The sequence below is a fragment of the Impatiens glandulifera genome, chromosome 8, assembly GCF_907164915.1.
Source record: "Impatiens glandulifera chromosome 8, dImpGla2.1, whole genome shotgun sequence".
In the NCBI taxonomy this organism is placed as follows: domain Eukaryota; kingdom Viridiplantae; phylum Streptophyta; class Magnoliopsida; order Ericales; family Balsaminaceae; genus Impatiens; species Impatiens glandulifera.
This window is the reverse complement of record NC_061869.1, coordinates 9,565,195-9,589,928: the sequence shown is the minus strand read 5'-3', so window position 1 is coordinate 9,589,928 and position 24,734 is coordinate 9,565,195. Positions and strand designations below refer to the sequence as shown.

Genomic DNA, 24,734 nt, shown 5'->3' with positions numbered 1-24,734 from the left:
TCCGAACAATCTCCGAATAAGAAACAGATACAATGAAGCTCCAAGATGGTTTATGCATAGTGAAAGCTTTCTCTTGAGTTTTCTTATCAAGTTATACTTTTGGAAATTTATGTTAGTTCTCTTAATCTTGACTTTAGTAATTATATATGAGGTGGAAAATGAGAAGAACTCACTATTTATGTATTTTTTGTTTCTCTGAAGTGATTGGTATTATCATAAGGAAAGCCTTGATCAAAGATTTGTCAGCTGTATATCATGCAGATTGCAGAAGAATGTCTTTCAATCTGTCAAGAACTTTTGGAAATTCAGAGAGAAATCAAAGGAATCTTTTGTTTGATCTTATTAGAGATCATGAGTACTGTTTTAACATATTCTGCTCATGTATAGTTCAAACATAAAGAAAATATGGTTGGTTTGATCTGCTCATGTTATAACAGATGTATGATTTTTGTTTTCTTGGGAGTTAGTATTGAGCTATGAATGGATCTTTGCTCTCAACTTTGAGAGACAATCTTTTAAACTACTTAAGTTGTTAATTGTGTTTAGGGGCTTGTTTGATCTTTGATTTATTTCAAAATAAACTGATCTGTTTTTTATTTTTAATGAAAAAGTGAATTATTTGGTCATATGAACAAATTTTATAGTATTTAATATTTTAAATGTTATAAAAATAAAATAAATGTATTCTAGTTGATAGATTAATATAAAAGGAGTGATGGATAGTGAGAATCCAGATAAATTAATCTTTCATCAATCTATAAGTTTCTTCACTAAATTATCAATTAAAATATCAAATTATCTATGTTTATCGTAAAAGTAGATTATTTCGATAAAGCGATCCAAATATTCTTACTTTTAAATATTTTAAAATGTTATGAAAAAAATATTGGTATTTTAGCAAATGACATGATTGTTTGGATTGAAATAAATAATGTTTGATGGGGATCCCAAATAACCCATCATCAAACAAGTTCTAAGGTATTTTGGTTATTTGATAACCCTACATCAAACAAGCCCTAGCAGTCCTATTTTTATTTTTGATAATGTATTTGGTTTGAAAGCTTGATAATGCATTTCCCCATTTATGCAAATCTCAATTTGTTGCATATGCTTATTAACAATTTTATTATTTGGGGGTAGAACTTGGAGAGTATCCTGGCTAGAACTTTGAAATGCATCGATTAAAGCTCAAAATTTCATAGATAAGGTTATATTGGGGGAAATTTGACGAAATGACCTAAAAGAGTCTTAAATGAGCGGTTGACCAGCATAAATTTAATTGTGCAAATAACCACTTCAAAATATTCTGACGAAATTACTTCGTCGCGTAATACGGAGGGCAGGATCGTCACGCGAAGGGAAAGCCTGTGAAATTACGCGAAGGGCACAATTATTCTGGACTTTTTACAGTCTCTTCCTTCACGAGGTGATCCTATCCTTTGCGTTACGCGACAGGATAATTTCATCAAAATATTTTAAAGTGGTCATTTGCACAATTAAATTTATGCGCCGGTCATCAACGCAATTAAGAGAATTTCTATGATCATTTCGTCAAATTTCCCTTATATTTGTGTATAATTTTTATTCTTTTCGCGGTTTAGTCTCTTTTTTTTCGTTTTTACTTATAGTAAATGGTTGCTTTTAGGGAGAGTTTTAATAATATAATTGATGAAAACATGTGAATTATTGTTAGTTATTTAAAAACAATCTCAACTAATCCAACAAAAACCAGGTCTATGTGAAGACATAAAGCAGTCAAAAGGGATCACAAGACCGGTCAAGAAGCATGCCAATGATTAAATCAAAATCTCTTATAAAACGTTTCATAGGAAAAAAAAATCACCTTTTAAAATTTATATTATATTATAATTAAAAAATGTAAAAACAAAAAATTAATAAATATGTGACTGAACTTTTTTAAATATTAAATATGTGAAAAGTTGTAATAATTGTCTATAAAAAAATTATTCTAATAACACTTTATTTAATATTATTTTTTCACAACAAATAATTAATCATAATATTAGCTTGTTTGATGTTGGGTTATTAAAAAATAAATGACCATATGACCTATATATATTAAATCAAATTTTTTAAATGAATGAAACCAAATATGATGGAAAACTAAGTCATAATCTTTGTTTTTTTTTCTTAAATTTTTTATTTTAATTTTAGAATTAAGCATTTTTCCACTACAAACCCTTAAATTTGGTTGAATTGTGCGTTTTGTTTCTTGTTTATTCAACTATATATTTTGTTTAACTTATCTTTTATTTTTTCTTACTTCTAAACTAAGTTATGACAATTCTATTTGTGACTATATTTTTGTACAGACATGTTCAGTTTTTATTATATTTTCTAACATTAATACACAAAAAAAAAAAATCAATGAAACATTTTAATTTTTAAAAATATATTAAAGTATTTTCTTACTTTTTATTTCCTTTTAGTATGTAATTGTGCACAATTAACAACAATTTAATTTGAGTTCAATTTACTCGAAAAAAAAAACACACCAAACAAGCTTATATTATTAATTTGAGGTGGCAGTTAGTTGTTGCATATGAGAAAATCATTTGGTCAAAAAGTACCATATGTCACGTATCATTTTGCCAATATTAATTCGTTATTCCCCACGTCACGTTAATAATAATTATGATAATGGATTTTTTTTTTCATTTTCATTTTCTTTTAAATTTAAAATAAAATACAATTTTATATATTTAACTATGTTCAACTTCAAATTCAAATTAAAAAGAGATTAAGCTAATGTTCACTTATATATTATTACTATATATCTTGTAGACTATAATTTTGTTCCAATACATTATATTTTTATATTTTCAAATGAAAGATCATATTTTAAAAGTAGTTCAAACTTGCAAAAACTAATCAAACAATTAGATGGGTTGAAAGAAACAAAATTTTCACTCTATTTAATATAATTTTGTCAAAATTAATTAGCATATATATTACTTCACTCAAAATATGACCACCACTGTTTCGTATAGTTAACTTTTTATTTTTTATTTTAGAAAGTTGTAATTAAACAACTTTTATATCTTATTTAGTTCGATAATCTTATAGTATTAACTAGGAGTGAAAGCGAACTGAATAGTCTCACAAGTTTCTCGGGATGACTATTGTATATTTGATTTGAGTTTAAAATTATCGAATTCAGCCGAATTCGAATATATTCGATAATATTTCAAGTCGAACTCAAACCCAAAATATTTTGTTCGATTGTTCACGAGCATAATTTTTAATTTTTATTATGTTACACATTATATTATATATATATATATATATATATTCAAGATTCGAACAATTCAAATTAAACTCGAGCCAATATTTTTTTAATTTTCGAGCTTCAAATCGAATTTGAATAACGTTTATATTTTTCAACATCGAACTCAAATATCATTTTTTTTTCTATTTTGCACCTCTAGTATTAACACCCTACCCTAGCTATAATATGGTTTTCTTGAAATGAGTTTTTAATTCCTATGAAAATGGTAGAAATATATACGCCCATGCATGATTACTTTATATATATATATATATATATATATATATATATATATATATATATATATATATATATATATATATATATATATATAAAAGTGATCTATTAATTAATAAACTAATTTATATATAATACCAATTTAATATTAAGATGCATTAATAATAATAATAATAATACCAATAATATCAAGCCTTTCCTTCTTGGTTCACTAAAACATAAAAAGTAAATAAAAAACATGTTATGTCAACCAAGTTATAATACCGGCCGGCGTAACATATTCTCCGTCCGCCGGCGAGACTAATAATAGTTATTCAGAGCCATAAACCACCGGCTTCCTTAAGGAGTGGAACTAGGGTTCCGTTAATGTGACAAGTCATAACAGCTTCAATTCCTCCGAGAAACTTTCCTCCGACGAATACCGCCGGAACAGTCTGCTGTCCATCGCCTGAGAGTCGTCGGAGAACTGCATGCATCTCCAGGCCGGCTTCTCCGTGGCGGTCTAGTTCGACCACTGTGGGACCCACTCCCAGACCTAACAAGAGCTGTTTGACGACGTGGCACATACAGCAGCCGCTGATGACGAAGATCACGACGGCGTTTCCGGCAGCCAGGTGTCGGAGCCTCTCGAGTACCGAACCCATCTGCTGATCGTTGATGATCCGGGTTACTTGTGGTTTATTATGAGTAGGGTTTAGTATTTGCATGTTCATCATCGATCTTCTTGGTTTTTCTTTCACTTTCAAGACTGGTTTTTTTAGAGAGTGAGAGAGAGAAAGTGATGTCTTATGTTTTCAGGTTGAGTTTTTAAGGAGGAGGGTTTATGCTTTATATAGGGAGGATTGGAAGTGGACCATATATTTTCATAAAATAAAATAAAATAAAAAATACCCACAAAATCATGACATATATATATATTTTTATGAAAAGTAAAGCATGTCTTGTATATATATTTGAAATCTTCATTTTGTTATTTTCTACTATTGTTGGGAAGAAAAATCAATATAATATAAATAATAGTTTTGAGTTGAAACTTGATGAGTTATTATACTAATTCTCCTTATTCAATATATATATATATATATATATATATATATATATATATATATATATATATATATATTGGACTACCTTGGTGAGGTTATTTTTTTTATATATATATAATGTTATAAGTTATAAATGTGGGTGATGTTTTCATTTTATTTGGTTGTAACTCAAAATAACTCTTTCATCAATGAATTTGTGAAATATGTAGCCTAAAATTAAATATTTCATGGTTTTTTAAATGGATAATTTTTTTAAACTTAACTATACATAATGTATATATCAAACAAAAAAAATAAATTCAACTCAATTAATTTGTCCAATATCTAGCCTAAAATTAACTTGTAAGGTAGCAAGTTCAATTATATATATATATTTTGAATTGGATGAATTTTTAAAAATCAACTATACTTTTTGTATAGTTGAGTTTTAAACATATATATATAAGTGAGCTACTTTAAAATAATTCAAATAACTCTAGAGCTAGTTGGATGTTGGATTTTATAAAACAATATCTTTTATCATATGATATTTTTCTCAAACGTAAATTATCAAATTTATCAACTAAAATACTAATACATTATTTTTATAAATTTAAATACAAAAATATATTATATTAATTCAAATAATTTACAAAACTCAAATAAATATATATATTTTTTTAAACCCAATAATAACCCCAAACAATCTAACATGAAACAAGCTGATCAAACAAGGCAATAAGTCTATATATGGCTAATGGCATTAAATTGATAGTATATTTTTTTCACTAATTCTAAGTTCTAATTAACCTATTCATTCCATCATGCATGTAGTACATATACTAATTACCTAAAAAAATGAGAAAAAATAAATACATATAATTAATTAGATAAAGCCAAGTTGAAAAGACAATATTCGACAGTGTTCTCCTAGCCGTATTTCAAATGCATAAAAAAGGAAATTCATAAAAAGGTGTTACAAATTAACCATTTTTTTTTGTTATAATGAGAAAGAATCAGGGTTTCAGGTTTAGGAGGTGGCTCATGGTCGGGTCATTCTGTACGATCATGCTTTCATCAGCTATATATATAATAATATTATATAATATATGCATGCATCTTTAAAGAAAAAAAGACCTATATATGGCCGGGCATGCTTTCATTCTTTACATGCTTTATACTTATAATACTTTATAAGCAATACATGATACTTATCTCTATTTTAAATATATACAAACATTCAAATTCTAGATAATTCTAAAAATAATCTTTCAATTACTCGCATGTGATTGCACACAACAATTCACAAGGCTTCTTGTAAACCATATATATATTATCCCATTTGATTATTATTCTTGAACTTTCTATTTATAGATTTGGATATCAAGTTTCTTGTTCTTGTATTTCTTTAACTAGCTAGGGGTGAGCAAAAAAATAAGTTTACTTCAATCCCAACCCAAACATGAACTAAATAGCTAGTTTGAATAGAATATTTTAGTTTGGATGGTTTCGGAACGGAATTATTTTTCTTGTCTCATTCTCCTCGATCGCATATATATTTCATGAATGTGTCTTCCCTCTCTCGAAATTTGAGTCGGTCTCCCGGAATGTTAATACATATTAAAATCATAATAATACTGAGAATTGAGTTCGTTCACACCATAAAATTGGAGATGTTTGTTTAAAAAGAAAGAAAAAAAAAATGGTCTAAGAGTAATCTTCTGATTTTTGAATTAAATGAAACTCAAATAAAAAAAATAATTAAAAAACAATATGTAGCTTAGTGTTTTTTTCTTAAATCACTTTCTCTACTAGCTACTAGCTAGCTATATAGGTCAAGAGTTGGAATAATTTGTTGAATTATATCTTGTTTTTTCTTCCCTTTTTCAAGTTTTAGTTTGAAAAATAATTATAAAAGAAAGATGAACTTTGTTATAAAAAATAATAATTTAAAAATAATGAGGTATCAAACAAGCACAAAAAATAAAACCCTAGGTAAAGAGGGAGAGAGAGGGTAAGACCTGAAAAGAGAAAGAAGGACGGTGGAGACGACACGTAGGTCTGAATACTGATGGATCAGACAGACATTGCCTCAGAGAAGTACTTTTAAGGCGTGAGCATCGTACGGCTATTTCAACGGCCGTTTAACAGAGGTCGTGAGAAACCGACAACCCGACAACCAACGGCTACCACGCCGACGGCTGACGGTCGGGCTGTTCAGAGTAATTCATCACTCTCTTATGTTTCTTTTAATTGCTTATTCATGACCTAACGAAGAAGAAAGAAGATAAAACAGTTCAAATATATTTATAACTTTTTTATTATTAATAATTTAATATTACTTTTATTTGTTTTTAAATATTTGTTTTATTATGATTTTTATAACAAATTTAAGTTTTTAAGTTTTTTTTTCTTCTTTGAACTATGGACTGGAAATGAGGTGACTATGCTAAACTCATCCTAATCAATTAGGGTTAGGGTTAGAGTGAAGAATTAACAAGATTACTCAAGTGATGGTCATGGTTGTGCAGATATACAATTTCATATTAGGTAGTCAAGAATCAAGATATCAGGGTTGGATAACCTTGGGAGACCTTATTCAATTTTTAAATTTATTTAGTTATTATTTTTTATAGAACTTTTTGAAAATAGTATAGAAATATATAATTTTTTTAACATTATAATTAATAAAAGTAATTTAACTTTATACCCTTTCTAGTTTCATTGTGACTTCCTTTATATATTTGTGTTCATGTTGATTTATTCCTTATTTGTTTGTCTTTGTTTGAGTACTTGTTTGTCCAAATTTGGTTTATTGTCCATGTTTGTTCTGGTTTGTTTTTGAGTTATGTTCCTTATGATATAAAATATCTTGTTCTAGCAAAAAATAATAATTAATTACATCTTACAAAAAGTTGTCTAGATTGTTCTTTTATAAATAACAATTGTTTTGATAACCCTAATGCATGTGTTAATTTCCAGCATATATTTAGAATAGAAATGAGATTCAATGGATTTAATGCAATAATGTAGTCACCATATCATAACTAATGTCCTTAATTAATACAACAAACAAGTTAGAAAAAGAAAAAAAAAATGTAAGAATTATTAAAGTTGGTACATTAAAGAAAACAAAAACTTTTTAGGCTATCACCAACCTTTCTTGCCACTGCCTAGATAAATAATGAAGAAAATGAATTATCCGTTGGAAGCAAATCCTCAATGGCCTTTGGAAACAAATCATCCAACACGAATTCGATACTGTCACACCATCCTCAACCCTATCCCAACACCGCTCAAAGAAATTTTGGTTCCTTGCTACGAGTATTGTCGCTGATTGAACGTACATCGATGCCACGTGTTTCACTAGCTCATTCTTGATGGAGATTGTCGACGAGTTAATGAAGCTGTTGCGATCATGGGCCATCAAGCCAAGCTGACTCCTTCTTGGTGAATTATTCATAATGTCCTTCAAGCTTGTGTAAGCAGGATCATCAATATAATCAGATTCCTCTAAAAGTGATGATCGACTTCTAGTTAGGTCGGTTTTTCTAAAGTTTAGAGAACCTATCTTTTCAAGTCTGTGGGTGCTTGTCCCCATGTTGGAACAATCTTGTTTATTCTAAATTGATAGCATTTACGTGTAGATAAACTCGACTCAATTGATAGTTTGGCGCAATTAATTAGAGACTAGAAAAAAAAAATTAGGGTTGTCATTGTGGATGCAAATTTTAACCAGTAATTTAATTTTTCTTGATGTTATTTTGTTGGTTTTGCTTCTTAAAGATAGGGAGAAAATGTCAATGCCTAACTAGGAGTTTCAATGTTCTATGGCCATCCTTAGATGAAGGATATTGAGTGGACATGCTAAGAATCAATAGTAGAAACATCCAAAATTTTGCTTATGTTATATATATGTGCCTATTTTGGTGGTTGATAAAAGTTTGAGATTCATTTTCTTTGCCCTCTATTTATTTTTCATTAAAAAAATATAACATAGTCATCAAATATTAATACTAATATTATTTTAACTAAAATTTTAAAGTCTTTTCAGCCCAACATAAAATAAATTAATTCATCTATATAGTTATCTATTATTTGACGGTGCATAAAATGATAACATAAAGAGACTCAATCTTAAAGATCTCAACGAAGAATCACCGACCGAATTGAGTGAGAGCACTCGCGATGACCTTCAAGGTCATTGGTAATTAATGGAGGTTGCTATAATATCATGAATGATAAAAAAAGAACACAACATACTTTTGTTAAGAATATTATATATGTTTCTACTTTTTGTCTTTCTTCCCAAAACTCTCTTACTTAATTTTTTCTTAACTTATTTCAAGGTTATTCTAGAACTTAGCATCCATAACTTTAACCTAATTATCTCTGGTTAATGATCTCTACTTCATTATCTACTTTATGAACTTCGACTTCAAGTCCTCTATTAAAATTAATATTGTGTAACCTCCACCATATTATTAGAAAATCTTAATAATCAATTACATTACTTTCTTATCTTTTATTTTAAATCAATTATGAGCGATGCAAGATTTTCAGATATTTTCTAGCATAAATATTAATTCTTTGTAATTCAAGTCTAATCATCAAAACAATAATAAAATATTATTCTTTCTCAAAGTCTCTCTTCAAAATATTTTAACACCCTCAAAGTGAAAGAAAAAACTACTCATTATCAAATTTGATTTGGTTTCATTTCAAATTATTGATTTATAATTTACGTCTACGAAGTTTTCATATATATATATATATATATATAGATAGATAAACTCAAACTTTCCCAACACTTAGTCTGTAATTAGAGATTTCATGATTGAGAAGACAATGACAAGTAATTTCTATTCTAATATGTTGAATTGTTTTTTTTAATCATTATCTATGAAGGTTTGGAGGAAAATAAATGCAATACAATACAATACTTTATAGTTAGAAAAACAGAAAATAAGATTTGGAACTTATTCACAATTGGAGAAGGGTCAATATCTTCAACAATTGGATCATTTGTCATTAGTGGGTATTGATGTCAATCTTATCACCCCCAAGTTACACTGCATACAAAATAATGTTCTTTGAGTTTTTTCCTTTTTTTTTACCACATCTCATTGTTTGAAAAATTGCTGTCATCTTTGATTAAATCTTTCTTTATTTTACTCATGTAGAAGCAATTATTTGTTTTCTTTTTTTGGACTTATTTATATTAGTCATTTCCTAAATAAATAAATAAAGTTTTCATATATCACAACTTTTGATTTGGGGATTCTGGAATCTGGATTACATTTTTTTCATTTGTTTTCTAGTTATTTGTTATTGGGTAGCCCAATCCCAATGGACAGATTCAAGAAGGCTCTAGGGTTCTCTTTTGGGCCTTGCCCACCTGTGAAATAGTTTTCTTTAATATTTATATATAAGTTTGTTTGGCAGGGAAAAAGCAGCCCATGTTCAAATCTGGCAACCATACAAGCCTTTCTAAATAAATAGAACATGGACTGAATCTGATTTTTTTTTCTTTCTAAATTTAGAGTTTCAATATTTTTTTAAAAAGCAATCAGATTTAGAGTTGAATCTGAAAAAAAAAATTAATTATTGTTTGATCTTCAGTTTTTTTATAATTTCTATGGTTTTAAAAGAAAATTCTTTATTTGATAATAAAAATAGGTTATTTGAGATTTTTATAAGATGAAATAGTAAATATTTTTGTATTTTAAATTTAAATTTAATAAAATTAAATAAAAATATTTTGATATTTTAGTGAATAAATTAAATAATTTGATAATTAAAAATAGTGTAATATTATAAAAAAATTATTTTTATTTTTAAATTCAAAAAAACCTAAAAAAATGAAATATCAAATGTGCTCCAAGAAGGTAGGATAAGTGTCACGGCCCATGGGTATGGGATGCACATGGCAAACCCACAAGGTGCATTTTTCAGAATATTTCAGGTTTTGTGATCATTTTTGGAACTTTCTAGAATCCTCTAGGAGTTCTTGGGTTTTGTTTGGTCATGGAACTCTCTAGACTTCTTTAGGAGTTCCCTTTTTGTAAGTGAGGTCATTGAACTCTCTAAAATTCTCTAAGAGTTTCTCTTTTTGAAAGTAGAGTTATAGAACTTTATAGAATTCTCTATAAGTTCCTTTTTGTATGTAAGGTAGGAGAACCCTCTAAAATTCTAGAGAAGTTCTCAAGTATATGTGTTTCTAGAATTCTCTAGAAGTCTCTAGGAATTTTTATGTCTAGATTAGTAATCGAAAAGTCTAGAAATCTCTAGGACAAGGAAGATGTAGAAGTATCTTCTCACTTGTATATAAACAAGTCTTGGCCATAAACTAACATACTCAACAAATGTTCAAAAACACTCCATACTTATAATACCTCACTCTTTTAAGTAATAAACAAGATATTCTCCAAGCTCTTTCTCTCTCAAATTATTCCATATTTTTGCATCTTTTAAGAGGCTGACTAGCTAGGATTGAAGCAATCTAGACTAGTGTCGCACGGGACGAGGTGATATTCGGCGACCGAGTTTCTGTCCGTGACAGTAAGACTATATATAGACCAGCATAGAACTTTATTTTTTTTCTTGGAGTACGACTAATTACCGCAGATTAAGTTCATATCCCACGAACACAATTAACAAATTAACCAAGCGATTGTAATTTATCGTGTGACGAGCTTGAACCAAAGACCTAAAAGACCATGAATATTACTATTTAAAAACGTTAATGGTAACTTTTCCCTCAATTGAACGTGTTTTAATAAGTGTGAATTGAATTGTAACCCTTTAATCTCATCTAAAAGATCATGTACCTATTTCAATCATAAACATTATTAGTTGATATAAAAATATTAAACAACTTCTAAATCAAAATTGGGAAAAGAAAACTATAAATACTTTTTAACTAATAAGTTTGAAGAAATATTGCATTGTATTTAAAGAAGAACAATTTTGTCTCTTCTTCATGGAGGTCCTGCAAAGCTGATCTTGGCATGTCGATATCAACTGAGAAAGCAAACTTATGGCTTAGAACTTAAGATAGAGAATCCGAAACCAAGACTAAGTCCCATCAACATTCTTCAAAATAAAAAAGTTAACATTGTTTCACCAATTTTTGAATTTCTGATATCTCTGTTTATGAGTAGTAACAGTTGCTCTTTCCATTCTCTTCCTCTTCTTCGCATGCCATCTCTACTTTCTCTTTCACTGTCTCTTTCCCTGGCTCACTCACAAAAACAACAAGTAAGAATCCAAGATTTCTCATTTCTCTAACTTCCTCACTTCATTTCATCTCTGTAATGGCTTCTCTGTTTCTTCTCATTCTAGGACTTCTTCTCACAACCTCGGATGGTTTCGAAGAAGTAGAACCACCATTAATGGAGATGGAACAACAAGAGCTTTCTGGGCTTTACGAAGTATTAAACTCTCTCCTAGATGATCAAGATTGGGCTCAAATGCATCCACAGCCATGTTCAGAAACTCCATGGCCAGGACTTCAATGTGAGGTTGGACAAGAAAACCTACCACTCTTCCATGTCACTAAAATCCACATTGGACTTGATATTACAAACCCACCATGTAAACCATTTGCCAAGATTCCAACAAAAGCTCTACTCAAATTACCATATCTGAAAACCCTATCAATCTTTAACTGTTTCATTTCACCAGTCTATTTACCTTCATCTCTTTTCACTTCATCTTCTTCCTTGGAACACTTAACCCTCAAATCAAATCCAGGCCTTCAAGGGACAATCCCACCAACATTGGGTCAAATCACCAGTTTAAGAGTTCTATCTCTTTCACAAAACGGTTTACAAGGTCAAATCCCAAAAGAGCTAAATGGGTTAGTCAGTTTGGAGCAGCTAGACTTGAGTTACAATAACCTCACCGGTCAAATCCCTCAACATCTTCAAGGGTTGAGAAATTTGCTCATTTTGGACCTCAGCTACAATTTCTTTAAAGGGAAGATCCCTTCTTTTCTGGGTCAGATTCCTTTTCTTCAAAAGATTGATCTGAGTTACAACATGCTTGAAGGGATCATACCTAAAAGTTTAGGGAAACTAAAAAGGTTAGTCCTTCTTGATCTAAGTCATAATCTTATAAATGGTCCAATCCCGGAAGCCCTTTCAGGTTTAGAGGAATTAGAATGTCTTATGATTGAAGGAAACCCAATTCAAACTGAACTGCCCATTTTCATAACTGCCTTAAACAAGCTTACTGTGATTAGATTCTCAGGCTGTGAACTATTTGGACCAATACCCACTAAATCTTGGTCAAATTTGAAAAATTTGAAATCTTTGTATTTAGATGGAAACAATCTAAATGGAACAATCCCTTCAGAATTAGGGACAATGCCGAATTTGTGTCAAATGAATTTGAGCCAAAACAGGCTGAGTGGGGAGGTGATTTTGAAAGAAGAATTCATAAATAGGATTGGAAATAGGCTGGATGTGTCTGGAAATGATGGGTTATGTATAAAGAAAAGTGTTTCGATTTCAATTTCCATATCTTTAGAAATTCCATATTGTGTGGAGACAAATGCAGAGGTATTAAAGAATAAAGGGAATAATGGGTCTGGTTCATTGGTTGATCAAACAGGGGAGGATTCCAGCACTTTGAAGAAGACTCCTTCTTCTTCATCATCTAGGGTTTACCATCTTCATCAGAATCTCATTATTAGTCTTACTACTTTTCTCTTCATTTCTGTCATGTTCTTAGTAGTATGATTCTCTCATTCTGTTAAGTTTGATTATGTAAAATGAAATTGTGTTACTTTTATAAGAGCTGGTTGGATGTTGGGTTATTTGGGTTTCTTTTATTAGATTATTTGAGTTTTAAATAGATTATTTTCCTATAATATTATTATATATTTATTTTTTTAATTAAAATTTTATAAAAATATATAATATTTTATTAATAAATTTAATGATTAAATGATTAAAAAATGTAATAAATAAGTTTTTGATTAAAAAAAACATCAAATTATCTTAGTTGAAAATATTAATTAAAAGTTTACAAATTTAATTATTATAATATATATGTATATTAAAAGAAAAATAATTTATCTAATTTAAATTTTATAAAAATAAAATAAGAATGTTTTAATATTTAATTAATAAATTAAATAATTGATATTTTTTAGAAATAAGATATAATAAAAACAAAATTCTAATATAAACTCTAAATTTCAGCTTTTAGAAATGATTTTCAGACAGCAGTTAGAACAGTAGCTTTTTACAGTTTGTCATACAAAGATTCTTTTTCATATTTTTAGGGTTCGTTTGATTTGTGAGTATTTGACTTCAAAGTAGTAATAGAGATAAAAACAAATTAGATAAAAAAAAAAGAGTAATTATTTTTAATTGGTTAAATTATTATAATAATCTTATAAAATAAAGTGAATATATTTTAATATTTTAATTAATAAAATTAATGATTTAATTGTTACGAATAAAAGTGATATAATAGGGAGTGAATATTAAAAAAATAAAATAAAATCCAAAATAAATATATTAAATGAACATGTACATGGTTTTAAATTTTTCTTAGAGTTTGTTTTTTTAAAATTATTATTATATTATAATTATTTTAATATTAAATCATATAATTTATCTATTAAAATATTTTAATTTTAAATATAAAGTGACATTTAGTATTTTCTTATAAAAATCTCAAGTAACTCATTTTTTTATTAAAAGTTTTTTTTTTTTAAAAAAACTCATAAGATTAAAAAATATACAAGATCAAACAAGTTCTAAGTTTTTAATAGAATCCATTAAATCATGAACATAAGATAATTCCAAAGCTAATATTTATATAAAATTAATTTATCTTTCAAAATTAAAATATATTTTTGACTTTTAATCATAAAAATTAGTCTTTATAATTAAAACAAATTCATTCTCTCCTATTAAATTTTTAATCGATTTAGAAAGTGACACCTCATTCCCTATATATTCCTGTCAACTTTTTTCTCGTTCCCTATCATTACTCGATATTTAATAAGCCGTTTGAAGTGAGTAGGTTTAAAAAAAATTCTAAATTTTTTAATTTAGTATTTTAAAATTTATAATGAATAAAATAAGCTGCTTTGATATTTAAAATGACCATTTAATGTATGAAGTGATTACTAACAGAGTTATTTGGATTTAAAATAATCCAAATACCCAAAACATAAAAGACTAAAATCAATTTTATTTGATTTATTTACACAAAGATACCAAGTTCTTTATTAAAATAGTTTCCTTTTAATTATGATTGAATCAACTTTTATTATTATTATTTAAAAAGCACAACTATTAATAAAATAAGAATCAAGGAATCATCTCAAGTATATTCCCAATTTTGTGGTTGTTATGATAATAATTATTGATGGAAAAAAGTTGACTAAGTAAAAATTTGTCTAACAAAGTAAAAAATATAGATTTAATTTTTTACTCACAAAAATAAAAACAATAAAAATCTTAAATTGAGTTAGAACGTCAAACGGTAGGAAACGTATTAGGTTCTATTAAAAAAAAACAAAAAATTTGGCATTACATCAACAATTTGAAAAAAGTGTAATTTTTCAACCCAATGAGATTAATGGGACACATTAAACTCACTCAGAAACTAATTAAAACAACTCTTAAAGAATCAAAAACATTAAATATTCATGATTGAATTATCATTAAATATTGATTGAACATTAAAACAAAAAAAATAAGACTCAATGCAATGCCTAGAACACAACAATCATTTTTTTAATTATTAAAAATAAGCTAAAATGAAGTAAATTTGGGTAATAATTTCGGTTGAAATTTTAAACTAATTTCATTAATTAAATAAAAATTTGAATAAATAAATTAAATATAATTTAATCTAAATAAATATAAATTTATATCAAATTCAAATGTAATTTTTTTTTTGAAATTTAATGCTAATGGATAAAATCGAATGTCAATGGATAAAATCGAATGCCAAGAGTCTTAAAATGTCATGAAAAGTCTAGGAATGACAGCAGTTAAATGAATTATAACCGTTGGATTGATAAATGAATTTATTGTAATGGTTTAATTTCTACCTTTAAATATCCTCTTCATGTTGGAAGTTTGAAAAATATGTCATATCTCTTTTTCAATCATTTCATAATCTCTTTAGAATTCGAAATGTTTTTCTTTATTTTTCTTGAGTGTTCTTCGAGTTCTTCGCTCAATCGAGTGTTCTTCGAATTTTTCACTCAGTCAAGTGTTTTTTAGTTTTTGACTCGTCATATTTTCGTTGAAACCCGGTGATTGATTCAGGTACTTTATTAAATTCATTGCGTAGTGATTCTAGTGCTGAATCATTAATAAATTCGTTGTACATTGGGAGACAGTCATCTACAATAAGCTCCAACACAAGGGAAAACGGTATAACTATTTTAAGGAAAATGTGTTAAGCAGATACCTCGAATCAACATTTTATTCTGGTGATTTCATTCTTTGTAATATTATATTTAATTAATTTCTTTGTATCATCATTTATATATATATTTCTATTTTTTAAGACAAGATTTCTCTTAAAACAGTTTTTGTGTGCTAAGTTATTTAGTAGTTTTGCCATAAAAAATCTTTGTCTTTGGTGTTTCAGAAATACGAGTTGCGATGTTACAAAAAAGATGATGAATTATTACTAATAATAAAAAAAAGTAACTAAATAGTTAAAGTAATAGTTATCTTTAAATTTATAGCGAATTAATTATAATTGAAACATATGGTTTCAATTTTAAAATAATGAATTATAATATATATATACATTTTTTTAATTAAAGAAAACAGAAGGTCGTAATAGTGGTAAAGCTAGAGACCAAGAAGTTGAAGAGTTGTGTAGCTTAGATCTGAAGAGCCAAAAAATAATAATGCGGCATTAATAGAGATGGCGTACTTGGTTTCATACTTAATTGATTTGAGAAACGACTTTAGCTTATGATGATGAGTATTTATATGATTAAATATTCTAATTTCTTTTATAGAAATAATACGTTGAAATGAATATTTTTAATTGATTCGACATTATAGTTTCTTTTATAGAGATTGTGTGAAAATGATTTATATATGAATTAGCATTCTAATCTTTTATATAGAAATTATATATTAATGATTTATTCAATTAAATATTCACAATAATAGTTATCTTATTAATTTAATGATAAGTATAACACAAGAATTAAAAAAAAAACTTTGGATTTAATTCACATAGATGTGTTTTAAAAGGTACCAAAAGAAATATGTTTTTTATTAAAGATAAAGTTGCGCAACTTAACATAACAAGAAAATGTCTTGTTTAAATTTGCTTAGTTAGTGCTTAATTTGATTTTCTGAGTGTTTGAAATCAAGAGACGCGTTTTTCTTTAATATTATTATCATACAAATTTGAAGAACAAATATTTCAAAATAGATTTTATGAAAATAAATTAATAAAGAAAATTTAACTTGTAAAGTTTTGTATAATTTATAACAATGTTTACAATAATGGTATGGAATTTTTAATCATATTTTAATTTTAACTGAAAAGTTAATAAATGTGACAATTGTGTATATCATAAAGACAATGAAAGTGGTTATTTAATTACGTGTGTCTTTATACGATATTTTTATCATTGGAAATTACGATAAAAATGATTAAATTCATTAAGATGTGAGTTGTACTAAACAAGGTATCATGTTGTTATCAAATGATAAATTGATATGAAAGATTTTACGTCTACAAATGAATATGTTACACTTGAAAGTGCAACTATATGGGTGAAAATCTTCTAACGAAAAATATATTTTTTGTGATATATATAATCGTTTACACGAAGATATAATAGTTCAAAGACATTTTGTCTACTAGTTAGCCAAATAATAATTTTTTTCACAAAAGAATATTTAAATGATAAGTATGTATGAATTACTATGCTTATTGAAAGATATTCCAAGATTATATAAAAAGAAATTTCTAATTATTGTGATAGTTATATGAAATTGGACAATCTTATAGTAAATGATAAATCTAGACATAAATGTCTTAGACATAATTTCATTAAACCATACTTTCTAATAGAGTTATCACATTTGACTATGTTAATCAAAGATAACATTGTGGACCTAATCAAATTATTGAATAGAGAGTTAGTTTGAAGTCTTTAAAAACATTAGTCTACTATAAGTTGGTATGAAGGAAAACCCAACTTATGCAGACTGGAGATCCCAAGAACTAAGTTCAATGGGACAACCTAATCGTACTGACCTTGAAGATTATTGTTTAGGATTAATCCTATAACAAAACAATATAAATTTTGACGAGGATAAACATATCGTTTTTAATGATTTCTTTGTGAGCAAAAAGATAACTTATGCGAGTGAGAAGTAGGGAAGCTTCGAAAAAATTGCACGGCTCAATTTTAGACCTCTCACAGAACCAGGTGAGTGTTCTATGGCCAAAACGGACAACCCCATGAGAGCTGACATGTATCAAGAAGAATTTTATGTGAAAATGTGTAATCGTTTACACAAATGACAGAATATTTCAAAGACATCGAGTCTACTAATCAGCTATTAAAGTTATATATTTTCATAAGAAAATGTTCAAAGGGAATCTTTTACCGTAAATCAGCTAGTAAAGTTAAACCTACCTATCTTATATAGGATTCAACTGTTGAATCTTTTACCGGGTTAATCTTTCAATTTCTATTAATGTTGGAGATTGTTGGAATTTTAAACTAATTTCATTAATTAAATGGAAATGAGAATTTTGATAAATAAATTAAATGTAATATAATTTAAATAAATATAAATTCATATCAAATTCAAATGTAAATTTTTTGTGAAATTTAATGCCAGTGGATATGTCAATGGATAAGATCAAATGCCAAGAATCTTAAAATGTCAAGGGGGTATGACAACTGTTGAATGAATTATCAAAACTGTTGATTGATAAATTAATTTATTTATCCCCTTCATGTTGAAACTTTGAAAAATATCTCATATCTCTTTTTCACTCATTCCATAATCTCTTTAGAACTCGAAAGGTTTTTTCTTTATTTTTCTTGAATTTTCTTCAAGTTCTTTACTCAATTGAGTGTTCTTCGAATTTTCTTACTCAGTCGAGTGTTCTTCGAATTTTTTTACTCAGTCGAGTGTTCTTCGAGTTTTGACTCGTCATATTTCCATTGAAACACAGTGATTGATTCATGTATTTTGTCAAGCTCATTGTGTAGTGATTATAGTGCTAAATCATTACTAGATTCATTGTACCATGGGAGACAGTCATCTATGATAAACTCCATCACAAAGGGAAACGGTGAAACTGTTTTAAAGGAAATATGCTAGGCACATGACTCGAATCAACATTTTATTATGGTGATTTCATTCTTTGTAACATTATATTTAATTTTTTTTTTGTAGCATCATTTATATATATATATATATATTTCTGTTTTTTAAGACAAGATTTCTAACCGTTTCTAAATTAAATACTAATTGAAAACGTGTATGATGATATTTGCATTAAAAGTGTTGTAATATGGATAATCATTATCGTATGTATAAAAAAAAATAATCGATAACTCACTTACTTTTGCATTGTCGATGGATGATTAGTATTACTGAGATTTATTGGATGATGTCCGAGTTTTTGGGTAGTTACTGAAATGTTTGAATTAATGTAACTGATATAACATACCTACATATTTGAGTTAAAATCCCAAATTTCAATTATCATAATCGTCCAATTCGTATCATTCATAAAGTTATTATTTTAACGTTTTCTTATATTTATTCTGAAAACCAATAAAATCAATTAATATAATATATTGAATAACGTTTTTTTATTTATAATGTCATCTGGTTTTACTTAAACGATTCTTTATCATTTTTTAATATACATTTAACAAAAAAAAAAAAAAAAATTATTAAAATCATATATGATTAAAAGAATAAAAAATATATATTACCATTTTCGGTCAATAATTGCTTCACATTAATTGCAGGCTCATCTCAGCCAGTTCTTCTTCTTCCTTTGAGAGAAGAGAAACAGAGAAAGGGTATAATGGCGGCATTAACAGCAGCACTGATATCAATTGCAGGGTTAGTTCTTGGATGGATCGCCATTGAGATGGCGTGCAAACCCTGCCTCGAGAAGGGTCGTGAAGCAATTGATCGGAGTCTCAATCCCGATTACGATCCCGACGAAGAAGACAACAACAACATCCGCGCCCCTCTCAATCCCAATCCCAATCCTCAACCGGCAGATGAAGATCCTGATGGATCCAGCGTTATCAAACCCATCTGATCTTCCCCAAACGGTGATCTATCATTAATTCTTCTTCTCAACTCATTCGTCTTTTCCTTCCTTGTATCCTTTTTCCTGCCCTTTCATTGTTTTGCTTCACTGGATCTTGATTTCTATAATATTTCTTGATTTCGTTTATGTCTATGTATTAATTTTAGATTTTTTCAGTTTAGATTTGATTTGGGCATCTCTGTAGCTAAAGAATTCTCAAATTCATGGAAAAATAAGCTGATTTGGAAAAGACAGATGATGAATTTCATCATGGGTCTTTCTTGTTCATCTTTGATGGATGAACTGAACCTCTTATGGATTGAATGTTCCATTTTTCTTGTTCTTGGGAAGAAAAAGAAATGAGTTTTTAATTGAGTGTATGAATTTGGATCAGGCAAAGTTGGAATTTGGATCAGGCAAAGTTGGAATTTGGATTGGTTTTCAATTGGATTACTCCTTTTGTAAGTATTTAGAGAAGAAGTCTTTATGATTGGTTTCATACCCAATAATGAAAAAGGAAAATTGAAGAATGGAAAAGGGGAATCAAATTGAAGATTGAAGAAGTTATTGAAGAAGAATTAGGTTTGTTTGTTTATTGGTTACATGGCAAGATCTTCTTTATCTTGTTCCATTTGAAATCTGAAGAAAAATGTGATCTTTATATAGTTTGGGGGATTTGATCTAAATGGACTGCTTTATTTTACTTGGAGCTAGTTTGATCTTTGTTATTTGGGTTAATTTGAGTTTTGTTTGTTGATGGTAATGTGATCTTTAGTTGTTTTTTTTGTTATCAAAGTTCTGGCTAGAACATCAATAATTTAACTCGATTCCAAATCAGATATTCACCTCTCACCAACTGAGTACATGTTTCTAATACAAGGTTAGATTATAAACCTCTAATAAAACAATTTATTGGTCTATTGTCTTAGACAATATCACAAGTTTAAGTATCACTTGTTTTTGTATTTTAACTTCATTTATAACCATATCTATTTTACACGTTTTGAGCATCGCATTAAATGAATATTTTAAATTTCACTAAAATCTGCAATTTTAAAAATTGCGTTCACCACTTAAATGCGACCAATTTAACTAGACGCATAACTTGTCGTCTGACGGGTTCGAACTTAGAACCTTAGTGAGACCTGGGTCTAAAATGCTTGTAGAGTTGTAGGCTCAATTGTACAAATAACTCTTTAAATTTAATTAACTAGCATATATTAGGATATTATTTAAATAATTATATACTTTAATATTAAGTTAATTATTTTCTTTCTTTCAATTTTAAAAATCATACTTTATTTTTAATAATATATATATAATTAACTTAAGAATAACTGCAATTTGATGTTTTAAATTTAATGTTTTTAGATAAATAACAAGATTATAATATAAAAAATATTAATACAAACCTAACAAAAATATCTTAACTTTTTGTTCAGATTTGAGTTTTTTATTTATAAAACTTCTAAAGAAAATAAATTGTAATGATTAGTGATAATTATAAAGAGGTAAAAATTATTTTAGTAAAAAATTTACAAGTTAATATATTATAATAAAATAAAAAATAACAATTTAAAATATAGGATATTTAATATTTTTATTAATAAATTAAGTGATGGATGAATAAGAGAGTCTAAAAATATGTTTTTAATTAATTTGAGTTATTTTTATTTAAAATTTTAACCAAACGAATTTAGTGTATAAAATTAAGAACAAAAGCAAATATATTAGTATTGTTAAAAGTAAAAAAAATAATAATTTTATGCCATTTAAGAGACAAGAGATCATAGTTTCAATTTTATTCGTAAGCGTTTTGAGTTTAAACGAGATTATGACTATGAGATGTCTTTCTAGTTCTTTTTTAATTAAAAAAAATTCAACCAACTTATGAATGATATATATTTTTTAAATATCATTAGAGTTAAGATATATTTTTTAAATATCATTAGAGTTAAGATATTTTTTTTTAAAAAAATATGCAAAATCAATTTGGGTCCTAAAATCGGAAGTCCTGTTAAAATATTTTAACAATAGGTTTAATGGGAAGAAGTTATATATCTGGAGGATGTAAAAGTTATAATGGGCTTTGGCCCTTTATACAAAAAATGCCCATATTAGAATATCCTCATTTGCTAATGAAAGTTAGACAGGTAGTGCATGAATAAAAAGAAGATAGAGAAAAGATTAAATTTGAATTATCTCTATATATTTATTCATTCAATTAAGTATGCTTATTTTTATGTTAATCAATTTAAATTTTAGAATATTTGTTTTGTAAGAGATGTCTTGGTTTGTTTTTACTTTAAAACAACATTTTTATATTAATCAAATAAGATTTTAGAATCTATTTTTTTCTCGAAGATAATGCAATAAGATATAAATTGGAGTCGTCTAATTTTAAGGCAAAAATACAAAAATACTTATGCCCAAAATATTATCAAACATACTTTAAACACAACGTGATTAATTATTTAAAAAATAATAATAAAATATAAAATAAAACGTTCATTAACGAACAAACATGAAAAACTAACGTTAACGAGACTGAAGATTATAAAAAAAAAAAAAAAGGTTAGACATCTTCTCTCATCATAATAAGAGTGTAGTGAAATAAATGAATCAGTGTATCGCGATCACTAATCGTCTTACTTACCAGTGAAATAGTTTACTATAAGATAACAATAATAGAGACGCATTGATTCAATCCAACCAAACTTGCAATTTTTTTCTAAACTTTTAGAACCAACGATTGACTCAGACATTAACCATTCAATACCAATTATATTCAAAACTAGGCTCCCAATCGCAACCATTTTTTTGCAAACAAAAGCAAATGATGTCTCCTCTAACCTTTCTCGTAAAAAATTATTTAGCGACTAATCATAATATATAATTTAGTTTTTATGTATGACATTCTATTAAAAAAAAAGACTTAAAATAGAATATGTAATCTCTTAATTTTTTCATTGAAAATCATACTTGCACAAAAAAAATATATATAATAACTACACATAATTTTAGGTGAAGGAGTTACAACCCTTTAAGATATTTTATTTTCTAAGAAAGAAATTGTTTATTCATTCAAATCAAATTTATTCTAAAATGATATTTCAACTTATAATATATGGTTTTGCTTTTCAACTCTATATTGTCTATTTTAAGTGTTATCTTTGTATTTGATTACTTTAGATTGGCTTAATTTCTTTACCTTGATTAGTTATATTATTTTATTTTTATATTATGGCACACCCTAGTCCATCCATACCTTTGACTAGAAGCTGGATATTATCTAAATTAGACGCGAAAAAAATGCATTACATATAAATTTAATTAGTCTTATAACTAATGATGTTGAATTTTCTATATTTTATTTTCAAACAAATCCACCGAATATTAGAAAGAGACTCCTAATGTCCCAAAAGTCTTGTTATCTTTATGCTCGATTCACGCCTCCGTGCAATAAACGATAGATTTGAGCATATTTCAATCGAGCTAATTGGTTGTTGTGAGTTTGGGTGTGAATAAATATATGTCAATTTAGAACAATTTGTAAACACGAAAAAGTCAATAATCTATCATGAATGAACAAATTAAAACATATAAATATATATATATATAATTAAAATTTGAGCATGTTTAATGAATACTAAATCAAAATAACCATTAATAAGGCTCAAATTTTCATGTCATATTTTTCCTATTTTTTAATTCTATTATTTTTGACCATTTTTTTATTTTTCAAAACATAATCTTAAGGTTTCTTTTGCATAACAATAACAATATCTAAATGTTTAAATTTTATTAATTAATATTATTAAACAAAAGAAATCTGAAACACCCTCCCTTCCTCTTCTTCATACTTCATGCCAAATGTGCTCCACATGAGCAATATATGTTAAACAAACGTTATAAAATTTAAATGAAATATGTAACCTTTCCACTTTTCCTCTTTTACATGTATCATGCTAAATGTGTTGACACCCAAATGAGAATTATATTCTTATTAAAAAATATATAAAATATAATAAACATTTCACCTTCATTTTCTTAGTATATCACACCAAATGTGTTTCTTCTCCACTAGAGCAAAATGGTTCTGTTTTGAAACATATATAACGATAGCAGCCTAGTAGTTGAACGAAACGAATAAATATTAATTAATTTATTTATATATATAATTAAAATATATTTTAAAATATTATTTCATCTAAACAAACATATTTTATATTAACATTTTATATTGAGTTTATTATCTTGAATCAAGTTAACAAAGTCTAATAAGCAGGACCGGCCTGAAGTACGCTTGAGCGGAAACCTATTTATTTTAAATAGTCATATGTTTAATTAAATCTATTATATTTTTAAACATAAAAGATTATATTTAGTGGTCCAAAATAAAATTTTAAATTTTTATCTAATTATGAGTTCAAATCTTAAAAAAAAAAATCATTTTTATCAGCATTTTAAACTAGACTTAGGGCAAAAAAAATAATATCAACATTTATTTTTCTACCGGGATGGGGCAGCCCAAAACTCGGGACCGACTCTTCTAATAGTCGAGATTATTTTCACTTGAACTACACTAGAAGCTACATATTTTCTTTTTTTAATTTTTATCCAAACCTACTTCTAAGTCTTATTCTTTTTTTCAACAATCCAATCACTCAATTATTAACCAAACTATTAATATATATATATATATATATATATTATTTTAAATAATAATTCATGTCAATCCAATAATCAATATTTTTATTATATAATAAAATAATCACTTAATTATTATCTAAAATATTAAAAAAAAATTAATTTCATGTATATATTGACATATATTTACATGTTTTGGACCGGAGTTTCAACTCAATCAAAATGAGAAA

At 27.0% G+C, this 24,734-nt stretch overlaps 3 protein-coding genes across 3 annotated transcripts; 2 read left to right on the top strand and 1 right to left on the bottom strand.

Annotated features, from left to right (window-relative positions):
* Positions 1-3,840: 3,840 nt before the first annotated feature.
* Positions 3,841-4,383, bottom strand: LOC124911101 (glutaredoxin-C9-like). Its single transcript, XM_047451544.1, has one exon. It carries the CDS (start codon positions 4,240-4,242, stop codon positions 3,841-3,843), a length of 402 nt encoding a protein of 133 aa, XP_047307500.1. The 5' UTR covers positions 4,243-4,383.
* A 7,071-nt stretch (positions 4,384-11,454) lies between these two features.
* LOC124912304 (receptor like protein 29-like) lies at positions 11,455-13,344 on the top strand. The gene has a single exon (XM_047452901.1). The coding sequence runs from the start codon at positions 11,868-11,870 to the stop codon at positions 13,293-13,295; it is 1,428 nt and encodes a 475-aa protein (XP_047308857.1). The 5' UTR covers positions 11,455-11,867; the 3' UTR covers positions 13,296-13,344.
* A 6,204-nt stretch (positions 13,345-19,548) lies between these two features.
* Positions 19,549-20,001, top strand: LOC124912282. The gene has a single exon (XM_047452873.1). It carries the CDS (start codon positions 19,621-19,623, stop codon positions 19,861-19,863), a length of 243 nt encoding a protein of 80 aa, XP_047308829.1. The 5' UTR covers positions 19,549-19,620; the 3' UTR covers positions 19,864-20,001.
* Positions 20,002-24,734: the final 4,733 nt, after the last annotated feature.